Raw genomic sequence first — 20293 nt, 5'->3', positions numbered from 1 at the left:
CTTGTTCTGTATCGCCGCAATAAAAGAAGCAGACGGCAAATGGGGCTCGCGTTGCCATCTCTCCCTCACGGACAGATGGCAAAATTAGACAATATGCTTTCCAAAATTACACTGAAATCACATCGCCGCGCGGCCGTCCTTTCGCCGGCCCGGCTTTATGGAGAGTTTACGGTGCGGCCTGGCGGGCGGCGGAGGCTGGGGGAGAGCGGAGACCGGCCAGGCTCATTGCCGGTGATTGATATCCGAGCGCGGGACGGGAAAAAAAAAAAAAGAGGGAAATAAATAAATAAATAAAAACGGGGGGTGGGCTGCCAGCAGGCGCCTCGCTCAGGCCCAGGCGTTTGGGGGGGGGGGAGGCTCGTCCTGCGTGATGAACAGCCGGGGTTTTGGAGTGCATCTGCGGGAATCGATTTGTAGTGCGGGGGTCCTCGGAGGAATGTGGGCTGAGAGCTCGCGTCTGAAAAACAGCCTTTTCCTCCGGCCCTCCGCATTTATTAGGACTCGTCTAGGCTGCCCCGCCACATGTCATAACAATGCTTTCCATGTCTTCCTAGCGTCTGCATGCAATCCAGGCCTCTTCTCCCTGCCTGGTATTTGTCTGATATATTTCTAAGAGTATCTGTGTCTTTTGGCGAGGTCAGTTAATTGGACAGATCGTAAGCCAGAATTCTGATTTATTTGTATTCCACCTGCTTGTAAAAAGATTTTTTTTTTTACATGCATACAAAAATATATTTGTGCATTAATGTAATGTGAAAACACAGAACAAATAGATAGTCAAAACAGATAGTCTACTCTGAAATCCAATGTAAATAAATACACTAAGGGATATCAATGGCATGTCAATGCCACAATTTTCTAACTCTAATATTAAAACCTGAGCAAGTAATGTCATTTCTTGATATGGCATTACATTAAAATCAATCTGGGTACAGAATGTGTGCGTGTGAGTGAGTGTGGATCATATATATGCAATAGAGGTCAGTGTGATGTAATAAATATTTTTTTTTTTAAATAACTAAGGTTTGAGCATGAGCAAGGGAGCAACTAAACCCAGAACGAGAAATCAATTCATATTTTTAAAAGAATCATGCTACATCCAATTTAACTATTGCAGCTGGAAAAGACACACAGCTGTCACCTCCTGGCCTCTCGGTCGCTAAGAAAATGAGAGTCCCCCTGTGGAGGCTCTGTCCCTGTCTTTGTACCCCGTATGAGCAATTAAGCCAAACTCCATGTTTTTTTTTTTTTTTTCGAGGGGAGGGGGGGGGGGAGAGAAGAAATGTCATGTGAAAAAGTCATTTTACCGGTGCACCCTTCAGTTCCGGTCATGCTCCATACCGACGCAAATTAAAATCCCCCAGTAGCCTATGCAAATATGCTGCCTACTATGCTGCGCTTTAATGAGCCATGATATGGAAGAAATATAAAACCAATGGAAAAATAACGAGCCGCTTTAAGGTGCAGAGCTTCTGACAGGTGACGGGTGCCCCAAAGTTTAAGACGAGGTGGTAGTGGTGGTGGTGTGGGGGAGGGTGGGGTATTAGGCGTTTGGGAATATTCTTGGGCTGTGCAGATCCTCTGAGACTAGTGCACAGCACTTCAAAAGTGGCGGGGGGATGGGGGCGTGGTACCTTGAAACAGCTGCTGTGTCTTGCCACCTTTAGACGCACTATGATCTTTACCAACTTAAAAAAAAAATGTACACAATTTCCACACGGCCCTCAAGCTTCTAATAACCTGTCTGGTTAAAAATAAAAAAAAAAAATAAAAAAGCATTACATGGATTACCTATCTGCGAATCTGCTTTGTATGCAGAATGTGACAGAATTATGGAAATGAGTGACTCCGTTAAAGATGGCACCTTCCAAAGGAGCCCACATCTGCGCTGGCCGATTAATCCAAAACATTCAGGGGAATCTGAAGCCATTTTATGATATCACAGAATCCATAATCAAGATTTCCAGGCAAAGCCACGGCAACGGCACTCAGACAGCCAGCACTTTGCTTCGATGGGGAATGAGCACCACATAATTCCGAGACAGATGCAGGCATTCAGAGGAAGGAAAGGATCGTTTTCGGCAAAATAGAAAATTTTACTGCGACAATTTTCTATATAAAAAAAGACAATGCACACCCGGTTATTAAGAAAAGGGCTGTCACTTATCCCCATAAATTATGTTTTCAGCTCTGAGAAATGTAATTCAAATGTAACATTCAATATTTTAGCTCTTTTGATAAATATTTTTTCAAAATGTAATTAGTATGGTGACAAGCATGCTTCATGAAACATTTAGACGCAAACATCAAGTGTTTCTCCTTAAAGTAATTGTTTTGTGTGCTCACAGTTAATTATGATCATTATGTTTATTAAAAAGCTTATTGGCCTATTTGTTCAAACAAGCACTGTAAATAGGAAAACCTTCTTTTTTTAGAATTAGAATATTGTCATAATTTGTCAGAATTAGAGGATACAATAATTAAAATTAAATGTAAACTAAAAAGTCCACTGTGCTGTTTTTTTAAATACAATGAGTATTATATAGTATTATATTAGTATTATATTGTTTTTTTTGGAATTTTGCAGGGTTCTTTGCTGAAAAACCCATGCTATACCCATTCTCAAAAGTATCAGAGAGAAATATAAAGGTATTCTCAGCTGAACATTCAGGGTTCTTATATAGCTTTTTTCTGATCTGACAGTTCTACACGAGACAAATGGAGAAACTGGCTCTCAGGGACCGGCTCTCAAATAGCACTTAAAAACACACCTTCTCGTGTCCTGCTCAGCAAAAACAAAACCTCAGTAGCATTGAATAAATCACCATTGTTTTCACTAGCCATATTTGGGCGGCTAGTGATTCTCACGCCGTGCTAAGGTCCAGCTATAATTTGCTCTGGAAGTCCATACATGTAGGGGAAGAGAATCCAATGTTTTTCAATACGTGTTAATGACCAAACCGAGTTGGATGCTCGTAGAAATCCAGTGAGCGTACCAGAGAGATACAACGGCCGTTTATGTTGGCCCCGAAGCGCATATAATGAAATTATGACATTGGGAAGGAAAGTTCAAGGCGGCTGCTACACAAAGACAGTGCTCTATCTCGCGTTACAGTACTCCTAATCCAGCGTGCCGCATCCCCGATTGTGGTGCATTTTACAAGGAGCCATCTAGCCCTGGCAACTTTGCGTGACCTTGCGCTGAATAACACTGTAAAATTGATTCAGCTCCAGTAATAAAAGACCACGCGCATTATCTACATTATAATTATAATTAATATTACCAGGAGGGCCACTGCATTATTTACGAGGAAGTCTATGGTAAGCAAATACAATAATAATCTGCTGTGTATTTTTATTGATCTGTTGATGAATGGCTTTATTTCACACAAAACTGCAATGGAATGTTTCACTGCTGGATCATGCAAGTAATGATTATTCTGACGGCCGTTACACCCCCCAGTCTTTCATTAGCCCTTTGTTTGTGTCATCCTTAAGTCTCTGGCTCAAAACCTCATTACCCATCATAGTCAGGGGATGGAGTCATATTACTACTGAGTAAATTACAGTCTGAAATAAGCGCACACACGCGCGCACACACAAATATGCACACACACACACACACACACACACAAACATATGCGCACACACATACACGCACAAACACACCAAGCTACAGACACCAGGAGTGCATAAACCTGCTTCAAACACTTTAACACTGAAAAATACAAACCAATCTCAATTCACATTGACACCAATGAATGTCATCGACCAAGGTGTTGATGGGAGCTAGACCATGTGACCTGGTCAGCCATCCCTGTGTATCCTCAGGGCTGCTGAGTGGTACAGTAACAAGCACAGTTATTCTGGGATCTCTTAATGGTTATCAGATGAAACTGCTCTCTGCCCACTGCCATGGGAGGCAAAGCAGGCTAAATCCTTCCCACTGTGCATTTCCATATTGACACATCAGGAAAATAAAATGAAAATACACACGCTTGGATTAGCTCCTGAACACGACAGGCCAACCACTGAACCCACATCCTAGCCTTTTCTCAGGGTCTGATAGAAATACAACACCACTTATTCTGACAATATTTGTGTACACACTTGCCTGCAATTGTTTGGCAAGATATGACGTGATCATTCATGCCAGGAGTTATAATTAAACAGCAGCACTTTATTTGCTAATCTGTAATTTTAGTTATGTAGATTGAATGTGAGAAAATGTTTTTTTTTTTTTTTTTTTGGAACTGCTCCTCACTAAATTACTAGCTAAACATTACTTGAGGGACGTTTGGTTTTGACTAATGCACCTTTCATTAAAGAAACAGTGCAACATTAAAAGCAGTGGGGTCCAGATCTCAGCTATGCTTTGCAATTACGTGCCTGTGTATCTTTACACCATTCCTCCCGACTGATAGTTGCGGTTCATCCTCCCTAATTTTGCAGCGGGGAAAGAAAAACCCTTATTTGTCCCTATCTCCTTATTAATCCTCCTCGCAAATCCTTGATAATTTTCCAATCCTTTTCTCTGATACGACTGGCTCTGTTTGTCTGTCTCACTCCTCCACTGCCGCAGCCTGCCTGCCTGCCTGCCTTCTCAATCGCCTGTTTTGTTTCCCGTTTTAATGAACAGTTGGATTCTTTTATTTCTGTACAAGTGCAGGATTTGCCTTATCACCCCGGTCCCTTTGAGGGTTGCCAATTGGTTTTTATCCATGGATGTATCATTTCTTAGGCTTCCCTTTTTTTCCCCCACAAAGAGAAAGAACCACTTCGTCAACAAGCCTCTCCGGAACGGGAGATTAAAAACCTCAACATCACCTACCTTCTAGCGCTACTCCCAACTGGTTCGTGTAAAAACTCAATTAAACTTGTCCCCACTGAATTCCACATTACAGTACATTAAACAGAAATTCTTCAAGCGTGATGACAAAGCTCAGACCAGGCTTCAGAGCTGCTATTTAGGATATTTCTTTAACATCTCAGTCTTGGGGGTTGGGGGGAGGGTGGCCTCTTGTTGATGTAAAAGGCTGTACAGAGCCAAAAAACATATCTTTTGACTCCAAAATAAAAAAATAAAAAACATTTACAGCACCACTAAAAAATAAGTATTACTAAAAAGGAACAAAAAACAATGTAAAATGTAAAAGCCCTTGCTTGAAATAAATATATACCCCCGAAACATACATCAGTATACACTCTATACATAGACTGAAAACTGTTTCCATGGCAGCGATGGCAAAAGAGATAAACCTTTGACAATTAAAAGGTAAATATTTCCATGTTATTCCAGCAATGGGAATGTCAAGCTTTGTGTTAACCAGAAGCTGCAAAAACAAGGGCTTGCTGTCTGAGGGGAGTTTCCACAATAACCGTTTCAAAGCCACCGAAATTGCGAGCCGTCGCATAAAAAAACAGGTCTTAATGCGATCTGCGCGCTTGAAAGAAACGTGTTCGGTCACGTGGCGGGTCACATCAAAAGACGACTGAGCGTCTGAGCAGATGTGCCCGCGCGCGAGCCACGTCGGGCTTCAGACCCAGCGGTACAGAACGTGAAATCGACTGCTTTTCTGAGGCGCTCAGTAGACGCACACCACTGTGAAGAGGGGCCCCTCCTTTCGTTTTGCAGGCCTCTTTGAATGCGAACAACAGAACGAGCGCACCAGGGCCGCGCTGCTTCGCCATACGGAGAGGCTCCGTCGCCACAGTTTGCCTGACCCGGCTTATCGGGGGGAAAGGAGGCCCGAGACCATCTCCTCCCGCCCTCCCTCCCAACCGCCCCGGCGACGCGCGGACCCGCTTTGAGCCGCGCGCGATCGGGTGACCGCTCCACGCCCCCGTCTGTTTCGCACCTGTAGTCGGTCGTGCGCGCGACAAACCCCGCCCCCTCGCGGAGACCGGGTGGCAAGACGCGCCGCCGCCGCCGCCTCCCGCGCCGGCCTTTCGTCGACGGGCGCTCCCCGTCGCCCCTCCGATCGCGGGCGGACTCCTCGACCGGGCGGCCGACCAAGATCACTCCCTCTCTCTCGTCTCGACGACTTCCTCTCCCACGTTTGGCTACGCTAGCGTCGCTCTCCCTGGGCCCGCGCTCGGGGATTCCACTAGTTGAAGGTCAGGGCACGGCACATAAAACAAACCCGTCCGATAGACCCCTTTGCAATGGTCAGAGCATTTTTGTCCTGAGTTTAAACGTTTAACAGCCAAACTGCCCCCCACAACCCTCCCCCTGACAGCATGAAATACCTACCACTCATTTCATAGTGCACTGAGTTTCTCTTTTGAGAAGGGAGACACTTTGCGATAATAACAGAAATAGCGCAATTTCCAATTTAAGGATTTATTCTGGAAATAAAAGATTTTAGGGATTTTATTCCTTGTACCATTCATGTTTCATATTCTTTGGTACAATTGGTATAATGTGACAAAGTGTGGCCTCCATCAGTTTTCATTCATTTCAATAACACATGCTATTCTTGTTCTCTCATTACATCACTGTTGTTTTCCCTTTCCTTTCTTCATTGGCAACTAGTGAAAAAACTGAAATATAAGTCTGATTATTAATTTGCGTAAAATCTCATGATTTAATAAAATTGCTGAACATAACAGATAATGTCTAACGACTTTGTACAGTCCGCTGTTGGCCCTATGTTAGTAAATACGGGCAATACTTTCATGCTGACACTGTCGGCCAGACACAACACGTCTATACCAGCCTACATTGCTCTCAGCTTAGACACTCAGTACAGTTGTGTTCCCAGCCACAGTGACCATGACACCTGTATGAACCTGTTTTGTCTGTCATCATGAAACAGCATACTGAATTGTAAAATATAAAAGTAATAATACAAAATAATGCTTTGCCCGATAATGGGGCCATACTATCCAAATCAACGTCCATTTCAGATCCATAATGAAAGAGGTATTGGTACAAATAGGAGCCATTGTGGGACTTTCTGTTTATTCAGAGCTTTATGTGAAACAGGCCTCAAATTCATCACATTTTGGGAATAAACACAAATAAATGTATAATGTACATACTGGTGAGCAGAATTCTTCATTACCGATCTTTCGTATTTACGTGCACACTGAATCATGCAGCAAGAAGCCACTGTATGAATCCAAAAAACAAACACAAAGAAACAAAAAAACAGTGGCGTAGGTCCCTGATGGCAGGGCAGACCAAATCTGTCTTTTCTGTGTTGGCTTTGCAAAAATACAGTGCACTTTGTGACTGAGTTGAGCAAATAAGAACTGACTGAACATTCACACAAACGACATCTTATTGAGCTTTAGCAAAAAAATAAAAAATAATAAATAAATCTTGCAGAATGCAAAAATAATTAAAAGACTCGCTTTGCTTGGCTTATTGTTCCACAGTTACAGGACCCTCATCAAATTTTAACGTTTATCAGTGAGGCATTAGTATATACTTTGAAACACATGAATGAAGTAAACGCTCTTTGCAATGAGTGGGTTGTATTGGTGCGGGGCGTTTTTATTGAAACTGGTGCTCAAAAAGCATGGCCCATTGGTAACAGAACAAAAGTCTCAATTCAGAACGACATTACTCCGATTTGGTCCAACAAACATTATTATCGTCTTATTGTTATTATTTCTTTCCGCAGACAACTTCTTCCGAAGCGGGCTTTCACGGGAAGCTAAATGAGAAAATGATTAGCGGCGAACATTACGATGGAAATGAGATTCACAGTTCAAATGCGCCGGCCTCTCCCATCGATGACGGCTTAATTAGCCACTCCCACGGGGTCACGTTTTCATACCGATCCGAGCGGAGAAGCGAAAGAAGAAAAAAAAAGAGAGAAGGCGCTCAAAAAAAAAAAACATACTTTTCGGCGAAGATGATAGATGCTTCACCGGGGCAGCGGCCGGAGAAAAGCGCGACGCGCTTGCTTAATTCATGACATGAAATATTACCTCTCCCACTCGACAAAGCAGACCTGTTTGGATGGCAGGAGAGATAGCATCCATCCCTTTTGGTATAAGAAACAAACAAACAAACAAAAGCTCTGCAACCTTTCACCCGACACAGGAAGTACAACTGATAAGCCAGTACCAATTTCTTTTCTTTTTTCTTTTTTTTGAATAGCATTTCTCTCCCTTTTGGCCCCGGTTTCACCTTGCTGTGGCTGTGCCCTTCTGTTAAAGGTAGTAATGGCTGCCAACTTCCCTTAGGGTTCCTTTTTTTTAATATTTGTCAGTCATGAAAGAAGGGCGAGATGATAAATCTTATTTCGCCAGCTAAGGGCTTCTATCTGGCGAACAGAATAAAATCCAGGCCAAAACACTGCTGCGCGCATTAGGAAGCGGCGGATTTAAGCCTTGTCCGCCATGATCAAACCAGGATTTATGAAGCATCATAACTCCCGACAACATCCAGCAGCTTATTAATTTTATATATTTCTGTCCATTTCCTGATATTCCCAGCCTTGACAGTCACTCAAGATAAGCCAAAAGCCTTTTGACAGGATAGAGTGTGTATATATTTTTCACTGTTCTCGCATTTCTACTCAAGTTGAATAGGTTTAGTAGAAACCTTGAGGGTGTCGCTCAGTGATTTGTCTCTGTTTCTTTTTCTATTTTTTTTTGTCTACTTTCGCAACCTCACAATTTGCAGCAAACATTAAATCAACCGGGCGTTCAATGCATTTCAAAACAAGGGACGCCTTCGCAGAATTCATGTATGATCCATAGCGCTGGGCTAGCACCGTACTGGAACTGTACTGAGCTAAGCGCTACAGTAAAACCCCCTTCTCCAGGACAGCATTCACAGGCTTCGAGTCTGTTTCAGATAACAACGGAACACATGCAGGTGATATAATGTAACTATGGAGCAGTTCTTGTTTAATTGTAAACTGTGAACAGGAAAGGTTGTGTTATAGTGAAATGATTATACAGTATGAGCTGGCATTGACAAAACAGTTAACTAACAGAAGATACACATCTAAATACTGCACAGTATATACAAACAGAGTCCTTAATCACCTGTGAAATGTACACTCCTTTCCAATTTACATTGTTAATCATAATGTCATCCTATTGTCATTCTATCTGTACATTTATCTACAATTTGAACAGTAACAGAGAAAAAACACAATATTTACTGTGTGAGGTTGTTTCATTAACCCCTGCTATTATTTATTACATGTTGAAAACTGTTAACCAAGTAAATGTCATCCTAGAAATGTTCTTTACAGTGTGCTAGATGTGCAGATGTGATTGTGCATTCTCACAGCGAGAAAAACAGCATGCTACAGTGTTGTTCTTTTGAGGAATGTTCAAATCCAAACAGCCACTGTACATAAAAGAATATCTTTAGCATTCAAAGATAAGTATACCCCCTTTGAAAAAATTTCCTTAAATGGGAGTAAATACAAGAAAGCTAAATTGATGACATAGAAGTTCATAATAATGTTGCCAGTAGAATGTCATAAATCTGATAACAAAGAATATCACAATGCTGTTTGTAAAGATGATGATGATGATGACAATCAAGGCAAGTGAAAACAGACGTGCCGGTTCAGAAGATGAATACTAGATGAATAAAGAAAACCAGGATGGGGAACGGTAGTGACACGAAAATCGGTTGAATCAGCCTCTCTTGGTGATTTCTGATAATACCGATGATAAGCAGACACCCTGGCCCCACCTCCAAAAAACACCTACCCCCTACGTCCAATCAATGTCATCCAGCATCCATCCCCAATCCATGACCCCTTTCCAAAAGGAAAGAATAAGAAGAAGAAGAAACAAAGGTGTAAAAGGCGGTGAGCGGGCCCATCCCCGGGCTTCTCAGACCGAGCAGGGGGCCGAACCTGCCTGGCTCCTACGCCACGTGCGCGGGAGAAGGGTGTAATCTCCGGGAGCCGTCGATATGGGACGGGCGGGGGTGGGGGTGGGGATGGGGGGAGGAAAGCAGAGGGTTTGGGTCAAAGGGATTAAAATGGCGGAGGTGGATGTGAGAGGGAGCGGGACTACGGAAGAGCGTCAGAGCAGCAGGCAGGCAACCCGACAACAGTGAGCAGCGGGAAGATTAGGGGGGAAGTGGCGGGGATCCCTCCCGGAAGGAGGATGACTCCAAACGGCATTGGAAAACCGCATTAGCCCTCACCATTCAACAGTATGCAGGCTTAGGAGGGGAGGGCACTTTTTTTTGGCAAGGGATTTTGGGGTGGAGTCCGGAGGGGAGTGGGGCTTGGGGATTTGCCATGGGCATTGGTGGATATCTAAGCAGACTCTATAAGACCAGCCCTGGTTCATCTGAAATATTTCCCTACAGTACTCATATTCACAACATCTGCTGAACACAATTACAGCCTTTATAATTGCGACGTCTAAACTAACACACCAGTTCTGTGCAATTTGGAATTCTTCATAATGCTTACAATGAGTGATGTCTAGAAATCCTCAGCCATAAATTTAACTCAAATTAGAGAATCATTTTTTCTGTGTAAAAAACAATTCAGTCAATTGGTTCAGGATAAGATGATAATGGAGTTTCAAAAGTGCCAATTTGGATGTAACATTTTTTAACACCCAAAAATATGTGCAAAAGCCTTGGCTAAATCTAAAAAGGGAGCAAATACAACAGCTATGACAAGGCTAAGGTCTAACCTGGTGTAGACATTGTAATTACAGGTAGATGAACCACCAATTCATATATCTGTAGCAGTGTGACACGTGAGTATTTGCCTTTCAGTCCTAAGCCCTAAAACAAGCCCACCAGTGGGGCTGAGATGCAGTATTGAGAGGCTTCGTTAGAGAGCGATGAGCTTCCTGTGACGGAACAAACGCCGCGGCGACCTCGCCGCTCCCCGCCCGACCCGCGGCCGAGGATGGATGGCGCTGTCCGATCCCGGGGACGTCGACGTGACGCTCCCCGCCCCACGCCGCTCCCGCCGCCCGGCCCGGCCGCTGTCACCGCTCTCCCCCCCGGAGTCGGACCGATCTCTGTCAACGAGCGGCGCAACCTCCCCTCGGCGGACAGAGGTCACGGCAGCTCGGAGGAGCGCGGGTGAGGGGGGTTAGCCAAACAGCGCCGCGGGGGCCCCGCCGCTCTGTTCCTAAGACACCGTTGCCGCGGCGGTTGCCACTTTCTGTATTTGATCCGACGAGGCCACCCCCCCCCCCCTCCCAACGTTCCATTACCATGGGCACAGTGCTTTAAAAGATCCCGGAATTACTAAGATCATTCCGAATAGATTATCATAAAAATGAACGATAAGAAAGGCCTTGTGTGTGGCTCGTAGTGTGCGCTTATGTACTGTGCAGTGAGGAAAAAGTGATAGTGTACTGATACCATGGTTAAAGCGCTGTGGAGTGTTTTTTTTTTTGGGTGAAGTCAGGTCTACAATCAATAAAATGGATTAGCTGTAAAGGTACGTATAAAGGTTATCAGCAAGTTCTCCTGCATGAACACAGTGCCTACCCACAAAACAATTTTGTAATATCCCTAACCCTATTCCTTCAGAGAAAAAATCTGATTTTTTCCCAAAATTGATTTTAAAGGGTACACATTACTGTAGGCAAAAAAAATGAAATCTGCTTTTAACGAGGCTAAAAGCGGACGATAAAAAGGGGCGACGCGTGGCTTCGTTCGGCTGTTTCAGCTGTTCTTGCCGCGCGCTTCCTCTTTATTTTCTAGTTGAGGGGGGGGGGGGGATTGCCCTGCCGTAGTGGCGGCTAACCGCTCGCTCGCCCCGCTGATCGGTTTTTACACTGACCTCCCTCGCCGCTGATAAGAGTGCTCCCTTTAAGCTCCGGGAACGGCCGTCTCCGCGGGACGCGGCGTCTCCTGCAAAAAGCTTGCTGCCCGGGGGGTTTTTGTCTCCCAAAAATCTAAGTTGATTTTCGCTCCTTGCCTCTCCCTCAACGCGGCTGAGGGTGGAGGGGGGGGTAGCTTAGTTGTGGTCCTGTCTGCCTGCTATCCCTGTTCGTTTCAGAGCGCTATGGGAGGCTGTTTGTGAACCCACGCAACTTATTAACACGGCACCCGTGTTAACACACAGGATTCACAGGCATAATATTAGTCAAGAACTTACATTTAAAGTCTTGCAGAAATGAATGGTGTTCAGGGCAGAAAGCAGTTAAGGGTTAAGGGTTTGCCCATATGGGTGGGTATATTCAAACGATCATGAAGCTTGTAAAGGTTTGTAAACATCATACTCAAAATACATAACTGAGTTTACAAAATGTAAGAGTATTATGTTAAATGAATTTTTAAAGCATGCTATTTTGTTAAATTCTAGCAGTTCATGCACATTCAGTGCATAAGTATGGGAAAAATATGGCCAAAGCCTGCATGCTCACTTTTTTCCTGTATGGATGTTATACAGAATGTTGAAACATACAGTATGCTGAAACTACATAAAAATACAAATCATCTTATATTTCAGATACTTAAATTATGCCTTTCATCTCTTAAAATAGTTCTATGAAGACCTTAGGTTTTACTCCCAACAATAAGAAACATGCTTATCAAATTTAATGAGGTATATTAAAGTGTTCTGTAATTTCCTTTAACAGTAGTCACTCATAATTACACAACACAGCTGTTTAAATTAACATCACTATAGCAGCAAACCTTGTGAAAGAGATTTTTGTGACAATATGGAGTTTCTATCATATCCAAGTAAAATAAAATGGTTGTTACCTATAATTATATGGTTAGAAAGCTAGGTACTTATTTTTTCCAAACCACTCCTACTATAATTGTGATGCTCCTGATGACATTTCTCAGAATGTCCACTTACCTTTGATTGGCATATCAAAGAACATCAATGGTGTATAATGTCTTTGCAGGTCTCTAGCTTTCTTGAGTTTTATTTACGTTATCATGTTAATTGTCTAGTTCATAACAAAGGAATTTGGAGTTGAACACTCTCAGCTAATGTGTTAATGCTACCTATTATAACTCATTATAACTGCATTATAATATTTAGCTATTTTACATTTTACTGTCTTTTGGCTAGACCTACTCAACAATGATGAATTGAAATGTGACAAAGTCTTGTACTAAGACTTCAATGCCACCCACTTGGGGCATTTACAGCTGAATATGTGCACTCCTCCTCAGATGATCCAGTGACATATCCAGGCTGCATAAAGCTGCAGGAATGGTTCACAGAGAGGTGCTGTGTTACTCATTGACAACAACATTGGTAACCTGTAGGTGCCTGGTGTGATTAAGGGACATAAAACCAGTTATAACCCAGGGACCCCTGGCTGATGTATGCTTAACCTGCCTGTGTGATGAAACCAATTATATCCTGTTGTGCCAGACTTCTCGTCATAGTCAGTTAATGTTGGCTAGATTATGGTCAGCTGTTATTTTGAGCTTCAAATAAGGGCAACCTAGAGCTATCATCAGACTACCACGATATATTAGTGGTAGTTAACAATCACGTTGTTGAATAATAAAAAAATGATGGAGGTTGTTTGCCTTTGAAAGCAATCTTAGAACTCTACCAGATGCCACAGCAGTCATTGATTAATGTGAACACTGCATCACTACGAGCTTAAGACGAATTTTTAATGTACAAAACAAATTTGCTAGCAAACAACTTCCTAGCCAAACATATGCTTCATGCAGCATAATAGCCCTATCAGTGAACTTACGGGGAAAGGTTGCTTTGGCAAAAACAATATAAAAGCATTTTTCAAAAAGATTGTGCAGTTATGTTCTGATAAAGTGCAAGTATTATTTGCCGCACAACCTTAAAGTAGACATTTATCAAACAGTGCATATTCGCAGTTCCGAATGAATACAACATGTACAATCAGGTAGTTTAAAAAAGATTACCGCGATGGCACGAAGGCGCGATAGCTCACTCATATTAGCCTCGACTGAGCAGGATGGTGGCATAATTAACGGTCGCCGGATGATTTTTACACTGCCCTTACAAGGCGAAACGAGGCCCGCAGCGACGGCACTTAAGCTTTACAAGGCGTCTGAATATGCGGCGTGAATGGCACGCTCGGAGACCTCCTTCCCGGGAACATCCCACGCCATTCCGCTCCGCCGTCCTCATTAACGAGACGCCCTCGGTGGCTCGCGTACAGGAACGCGGCTGCGGCCCGCGCCGCATTATACTCCCGCGCTGACACAAACGACACGCCGCGCGCTCCGTTTCCAACAACAAACGCTGAGCAATCGCAGGGATATTTATGCAAATACGGCCTTTTTTTTTTTTTTTTTACCGCCGAAGCTTCGCGTTCGTTTCTTTTTGGCTTTTACAGCCGTGTTTTGAGCATTCGTGGAAATGTCAATAATCACACTCCCTGCCGAACGAGATACATTTTCCCTTCGGAAATTTGCATCGTCGCTAATAATTATTCATCTCGCCCGAGTAAATCTGTGATGAACGCTGAAAGGGAGCGGGTGCGCGGGCCAGCGTCTGCGTCCGCCGTGCTGACCGGTAAGGGGCGAACAACGAGAGGGTGAAGCGCGTGAACGCAGCCTGCAGGAGCTAGCGCCGCTGTCCCCCCGGCGCTCGCAAGCACAGGCATGGCGGAGGGGCGGATGCTAATCCCCAATGCCACACCACAGGGAGAGTCACGGCAAGCGCCATTTCACCAACCACAAGGGTGCCCCTCCCCTCCTCCCCCGCCCCCCCTTCCCCCGCTACGTCCCATCCAGCCGATACCCCCAGCCGCCTCTCCGAGCGTCAGCTGACTGGCTGATATTCTGTCACTCCGGCCTGACCATAAGGAGTTATCGCGTGGCTCAGCGCAATCAATTATTGTTGCAGCGGAATCATTAATAATTTCCTAATGAAAACGATTCTGTTGATCTCTGTTGTATTTTAATTAAACATAATTACACTGCTGCTCAGAGCTGTGGTGCAGACTCCTTTAGGGTACAATTTTGTTTTAATACACTGATAATGAAATTTTACATTGTGTTAGTTGTTTAGTTATTATTCAGTCACACTATTTCTCTCTGTTCAAGATAACAGATAATAACCTTAGCACCTCCTATTTCCCACAGTCTGTTTAACGGGGAGGGTTGAAATTAAACAATTAAATCTCCTTAACTGTTTAAAGAACCCCTACAAACCAGTGCTCTATATTACACACAGCTCATCTTATACAGGAAATTCAAGGGAATTTTAATAGAACTTCACATTAAAAACAATTTTTATTATTTTCTAACAGCTCTGTACACATAAAAAACACATCAATGAAAGGAAAGGTTCAATATTAGAAACAAAGCATTAGCCTGCTGACTGGTCTTATTAGTGATGTTCAACTAGTTATTTGTAGACTATTGAGATTTTGTGCTAATGAAGCATCCACAAAAGAAATATAAAGAAGAAAATGGCTGTTGAAAAGGACTTACTGAACATAAAATAGCACTGGCGGCATGAATTAGCCTTAATTTAACAAAGTACAGGCTTATACTGGTCATTTCTGGTGGTAATTTCCACTTGCACAATGGCAAAGTTTCTCCAGAGACAAGTTTTGATATATCTAACTACGGATTTCGTAAGAGGCTTAAGCAAAAAAAAATCAAGTGACCTTTAAATAGTAAGGCATAACATTACAGGACAGAGAATGAGAGAGTGTAAGTGGGATCTGATATTAGATAACAATGAGCGAGCACAATAGCCGCGATACACTAAGAGGCACAAGTAGCAGCAGTTTGGGTAATGAGCAGTGTGTGATATGTGCATGTAATGCTAAATCTGACAGATTCCTTTATATTATATTAATTCTGACCCATTCCATAGTTTCTATTGTTGGTTTTCCCCACTCTTGTGCTCTGCTTTACCATTTTATACAGGCACAGCCTAGGGCTCTCTAGCATTGGCCTTAAGGTCCCCTGCAGACCCTTAGAGATTATTGAGGGGAAACATTTTTATAAAATGTATTTTGAAAAATCAGAAAAGGTTTGTGTATTTAATTACAACTGCATTGTTTTATATACACATAAGCCTGCTACCTTTCAGAAATGTGATTATGTACTAAATGACCCTGTAATTGTATTGTGTTTATTATAAGTACCCTTAAAAAGCAGTTGTCAAGCCCCAGTATAGACATTGTTCAATGGCATCTGTCTAAAGGAGTTCTAGAATATTGTAGAAATACCCAAAGTAAGCAGTATACTTATAGGTACTGTACGCTACAGTCCAGCCCCTGGTGGCCAGAAAATGCAGATAAAGGACTGTGACCGTTAACATATACAGTGTAAATAGTCTTCAGCCCTTGACCTGATATTCCAAACATGTTTTTTACATTGGCTACTTACCTTCATGCGTATTTCCATAGTTATTTTGTACACTAAATAAGTAAATCTGAATAGAAAAGTTTAATGATGATACTGAAGCTCCTCTATACTCTTCTACTGTATATGACAAGTTTCTGCATGCGTGTGAGAATAGATTATTTTGCTGTATTTTTGCTTATTTTGTTCTTCTCACAACCCTCACATTAATTAAAATGTGATTCCTTTCTCTTTTTTTCTAGTAAAATCTGACTTCCCAGCATACATCACTGTAATGTCTAATTAATCTGTACACTGGCTGCTAGTTCCTTAAACTCCAGCAGTTAAAAGAAGCTGGTGAAGTGTGGAGAGGAGCATTGTGGGAGTTCCAGGTGGATTTCTCGATAATGAGTTCTTGCACAGAAGTGGAGAGTTTTAGTAATGGCTGGCTGAAGGATGAGCTCGGGAGCTGGCTGTGATGCTAATATAAAACAAACAGCACAAGGGGAGAGGCTGATGCTCGGTACACAGGGACAAATGGCTACATCCTCCGTTACCAAGTTTTTCTTTTTTTCTAAGCCTTATCTATAAAACTGCGCTTTAACTCAACACTCCGTTTACCCTTTTCCCAATTAAAAATGCAATTAAAATTAAAATGAATTGATGTATAAATGATATGTGTATGGGAGAAACCCTGCACATTCATTTGGAATGTTACAAAAGAACAGAAAGGAAAAAATATGAAATTTATAAAGGACCCACTAAATAATACACCTATTTATTTCCAGGCAAGTTTTATTGAAAAATTTCATTTCTAATTTACATTAAAGCATCTAAATACCAAAAACACATTCAAGTTCTAGACCTTTCCACATTTTCTGTAAATTTTCTCTCTTTGACACTAATGGTGATATGGGATACTTCTGTGTAAGAACAATAATAAACGAAGAAATGCATTCAAACATGGTGGAAAACTGAGGGATAGCAATTTTCCACAAGGCAAACTGAAGCAAAAAAAAAAAAAACTGAGCTGGGTTAAAATGAGTACAGAAGAGGGGAGGAGACCCTGCAGTACCCCACAGAACATGACATGTCTGCAGCACAGTAAGAAATCTGATTCCAAAGGAGTCACAGAGACCATAGGTTTGCTTGGGTCATACAGTCAAATTTACTTGGGCCTTGTCGTGTTACAGTAGCTACAGGCCTGAGAGAGCCATGGGCTTCACTCTGCTCACCGGCATTCCCCCATACTCTCAACACCCTCCATATAGCACGTGCAAAACAGGAGATTTGTTAGGTTCCCCGATTCATTTATTCCGTCCCTTTGATTTACGTTTCCTTTCTCTTTTTTCTTTAGAATGACAATCGCCAGGCACAGGACCCGGGATTATGGTGGCTGTCACGGCGCAGGCCAGGGACGGCGTTTTCATGAAAGTGAACATTAACAATAAACTTGGGGCGCTTGACACGGCTCCTTCCCCCGGCAGATAAGAGATATCGCCCATCTCGCCCCTAAATCAAAGGCTGTCGTGGCCACACGTTGGCTCGGAGCCAGGTGGTAACGGTGCGCTCGTTCCGTTAGGACGGGGCCGGTGGAAAGTCAGGCTCATCGGGAACCGAGCCCGCCGCGTCTGATTTTCAATTTACCGGCAAAACCGGAAACGAGCAGAGATTTGCCACAGTGGCGGTGAATAACTTCGGCCGTCTTTCTCAGGAACGAAAAAGGAAAAAAAAACAACATCCATTGGGGACTAAATATCGAAGCCTCATGCCTTTTGCTTTCGGCCACATGCAGAGTCAAAGCTAAGTCATATCTGTACATACATACACATACACATACACATATACATGCTGACTGTTGTCAAATTATCATTTGATGGCACTTTGGTCTCAGAGAAGACATTTATGGCATTGCAATAAAGTCGATTTTCATCAGGAGGGGATGGGGACAAGAAAGTTCACAAGAAAAAAAATTCTTAACGCTTTGGCTTTCGGTTATATTTTCTCCAAACGAGATAAAGATGTCCGATAAAGATGTTTAAAAAAGTATATTTTGGCAGGTAGTCAAACTGGCAGGTATCATCGCTAATGGTGACAGGGGCTGATTTCAGGCGCCATTAGATAGGGTAACTAAAGGCATCACACGGCCAAAGTACTCTACAAAGTAAATATGATGTGAGATGGGAAATTATGGTTTCAAGAGAAGAGTCGAGAAATCCTGTTACTGCCCTTTTTTGTTTTACATATTCTCTCTTCTGGCTAACAGATTAGGAGATTTAAAAAAAAAACTGCATAATCTTCTTTAACAGCTTATCAAAACTTTAATGATTTGATGATAAAGAGCACAAAGTTAAGTAGCCGGTTAAGAGGATAACTCCCCAGTGCAGTCTAGTGATTAGTAGATGAGAATTGGGAGACTGAAAATCCGGGGTAGCAAATCCCAGTTCTGCCCCTTAGATAGTTTGAGGGGAAGGTGCTCGGTTTCAGCTCGGGAGCCTCGTCATGGGGTAATCATTTACAAACCGATAAACGAAGCCGCTAGCGTCCTTTTCCGATCTGAAGTCATCTTTATTTATTTATTTATTTATTTCCAATTTATTTATGGGACGTGGGCCGTGCATGTCAAGAACCAATTACGGCCTCTGTGCGGCGATACGCGTTCCCGAAGAAATAAAACTCAGAGATAAACAGCAGGGCCCACAGCCGATTGTGTCACCGCCATATTTACACACGACTTCCGCGCAGGAACCCCCTACCGTGCGTACAGGGGTCGGTACAAATCCATATTCGTGTCTGTTTTTGTGAGTGTGTCTGTTTATAACACCACATACACATGAATTTTTAAAATAGACTTATTTCCGCGGCAACTAATTTTCATAGTTTTGACAGGGCGGTTTAGTTTGACAGCCATCGCCTTCATGGCTCCACTGCAGGCAGACTCCAGATTTGACATTCGCGACAACTAACATTGTGTGCAAATTACACACAACGCGCAGTGCACAAAGACAAATATATAATTGGCTACTGTGTGACAGATGTTGACAACATGATGGCTGCCCCAACCATCTATAGCACCAGGGGTTTTGGGATGGGGGTGGGGGGAGTGGATGGAATCTGATTGTGTCAGTTTGTCCTCACCCCAAGAAGAGGACAGTCTGCCCAGTGTGACTGGATGCATGTGGCAGTTCTCCCACTCTCTCCCTCCTGCCTCCTGTTTACACTTCTCTCTCCATTTGCATCTTCCTGTCTCTCTTTTGCTCTCCCTCCATCTTTGTATCTCTCTCTCTCTCCCCTTGTCTCTCCTTCTATATCTGCCTTTCCCCTTTCTCTCTCTCTCTCTCTCTCACAGTCTATAAGCCTATTGTACTCTAGGGAATGAGGGAGCAATTGTACTGGAATGACAAAGCATGTTTGAATAAATAAAATGCATTTGACAAATGAACATAAATGATTGGCAGGGTGTATTGTTATTCCTTTTGTCTTTTTCATTCAACTTAGACTGCTGTCCCACACACAAGAGCCTCATCCCTCTTTAATAAGACGTGTGTCTTGTGTCACTTCACACTCAAAATGGATGGGCTAATTATTTGTGCGATGTAGTTTAAGTTTGGAGGACTGCAAGTAAACATGAAAAGCAAGCATAGGTGAAAATGCTGTATTATTATTTTATGATTTTTAAAAAAATATTCATATTAGTATTATTATTATTATTGTTGTTGTTCTATGTAAGAATATTGACAAGAAACTATCAAAAAACCAAAAATGTTTGCTTTTTGCCTGATTTCACTTTTGACTTTTCATAAAATATGGAAAGAAACAAAACCAACTGAGGAACAAATGTGCAGGAAGAGAAAAAAAGTGTGAGAAAAGAGGGCTATTGTTGCCGCGTCTGGCGGGCTGTGGAGGGAGTGGGCTTGCGGGAGCGCGCGTGCTTACCTTTGCTGTACACCACGCAGTTGTTTTTGTTGTCCTCCGCTCCTTGCCAAGTCACATCCAGCAGCCACCTGGGGCCGGCGCTCAGCACCACCGGGACGGAGCACTTCGTCTTCTGCGCGGAGAAAGATA

At 42.9% G+C, this 20293-nt stretch overlaps 1 protein-coding gene across 1 annotated transcript in view; it reads right to left on the bottom strand.

Annotated features, from left to right (window-relative positions):
* Positions 1 to 20293, bottom strand: part of zfpm2a (zinc finger protein, FOG family member 2a) — a 150019-nt gene that overhangs the window by 28482 nt on the left and 101244 nt on the right. Inside the window, exon 5 of the mRNA XM_064338055.1 lies at positions 20165 to 20276. Within this exon, the coding sequence (XP_064194125.1) occupies positions 20165 to 20276 (112 nt within the window). The remainder of the gene's footprint in view (positions 1 to 20164; positions 20277 to 20293) is intronic.

Source organism: Anguilla rostrata, chromosome 1 (assembly GCF_018555375.3).
Source record: "Anguilla rostrata isolate EN2019 chromosome 1, ASM1855537v3, whole genome shotgun sequence".
Classification (NCBI taxonomy): domain Eukaryota; kingdom Metazoa; phylum Chordata; class Actinopteri; order Anguilliformes; family Anguillidae; genus Anguilla; species Anguilla rostrata.
Note: the sequence above shows the minus strand (reverse complement) of the source record. Positions and strands in the feature narration are given on the sequence as shown.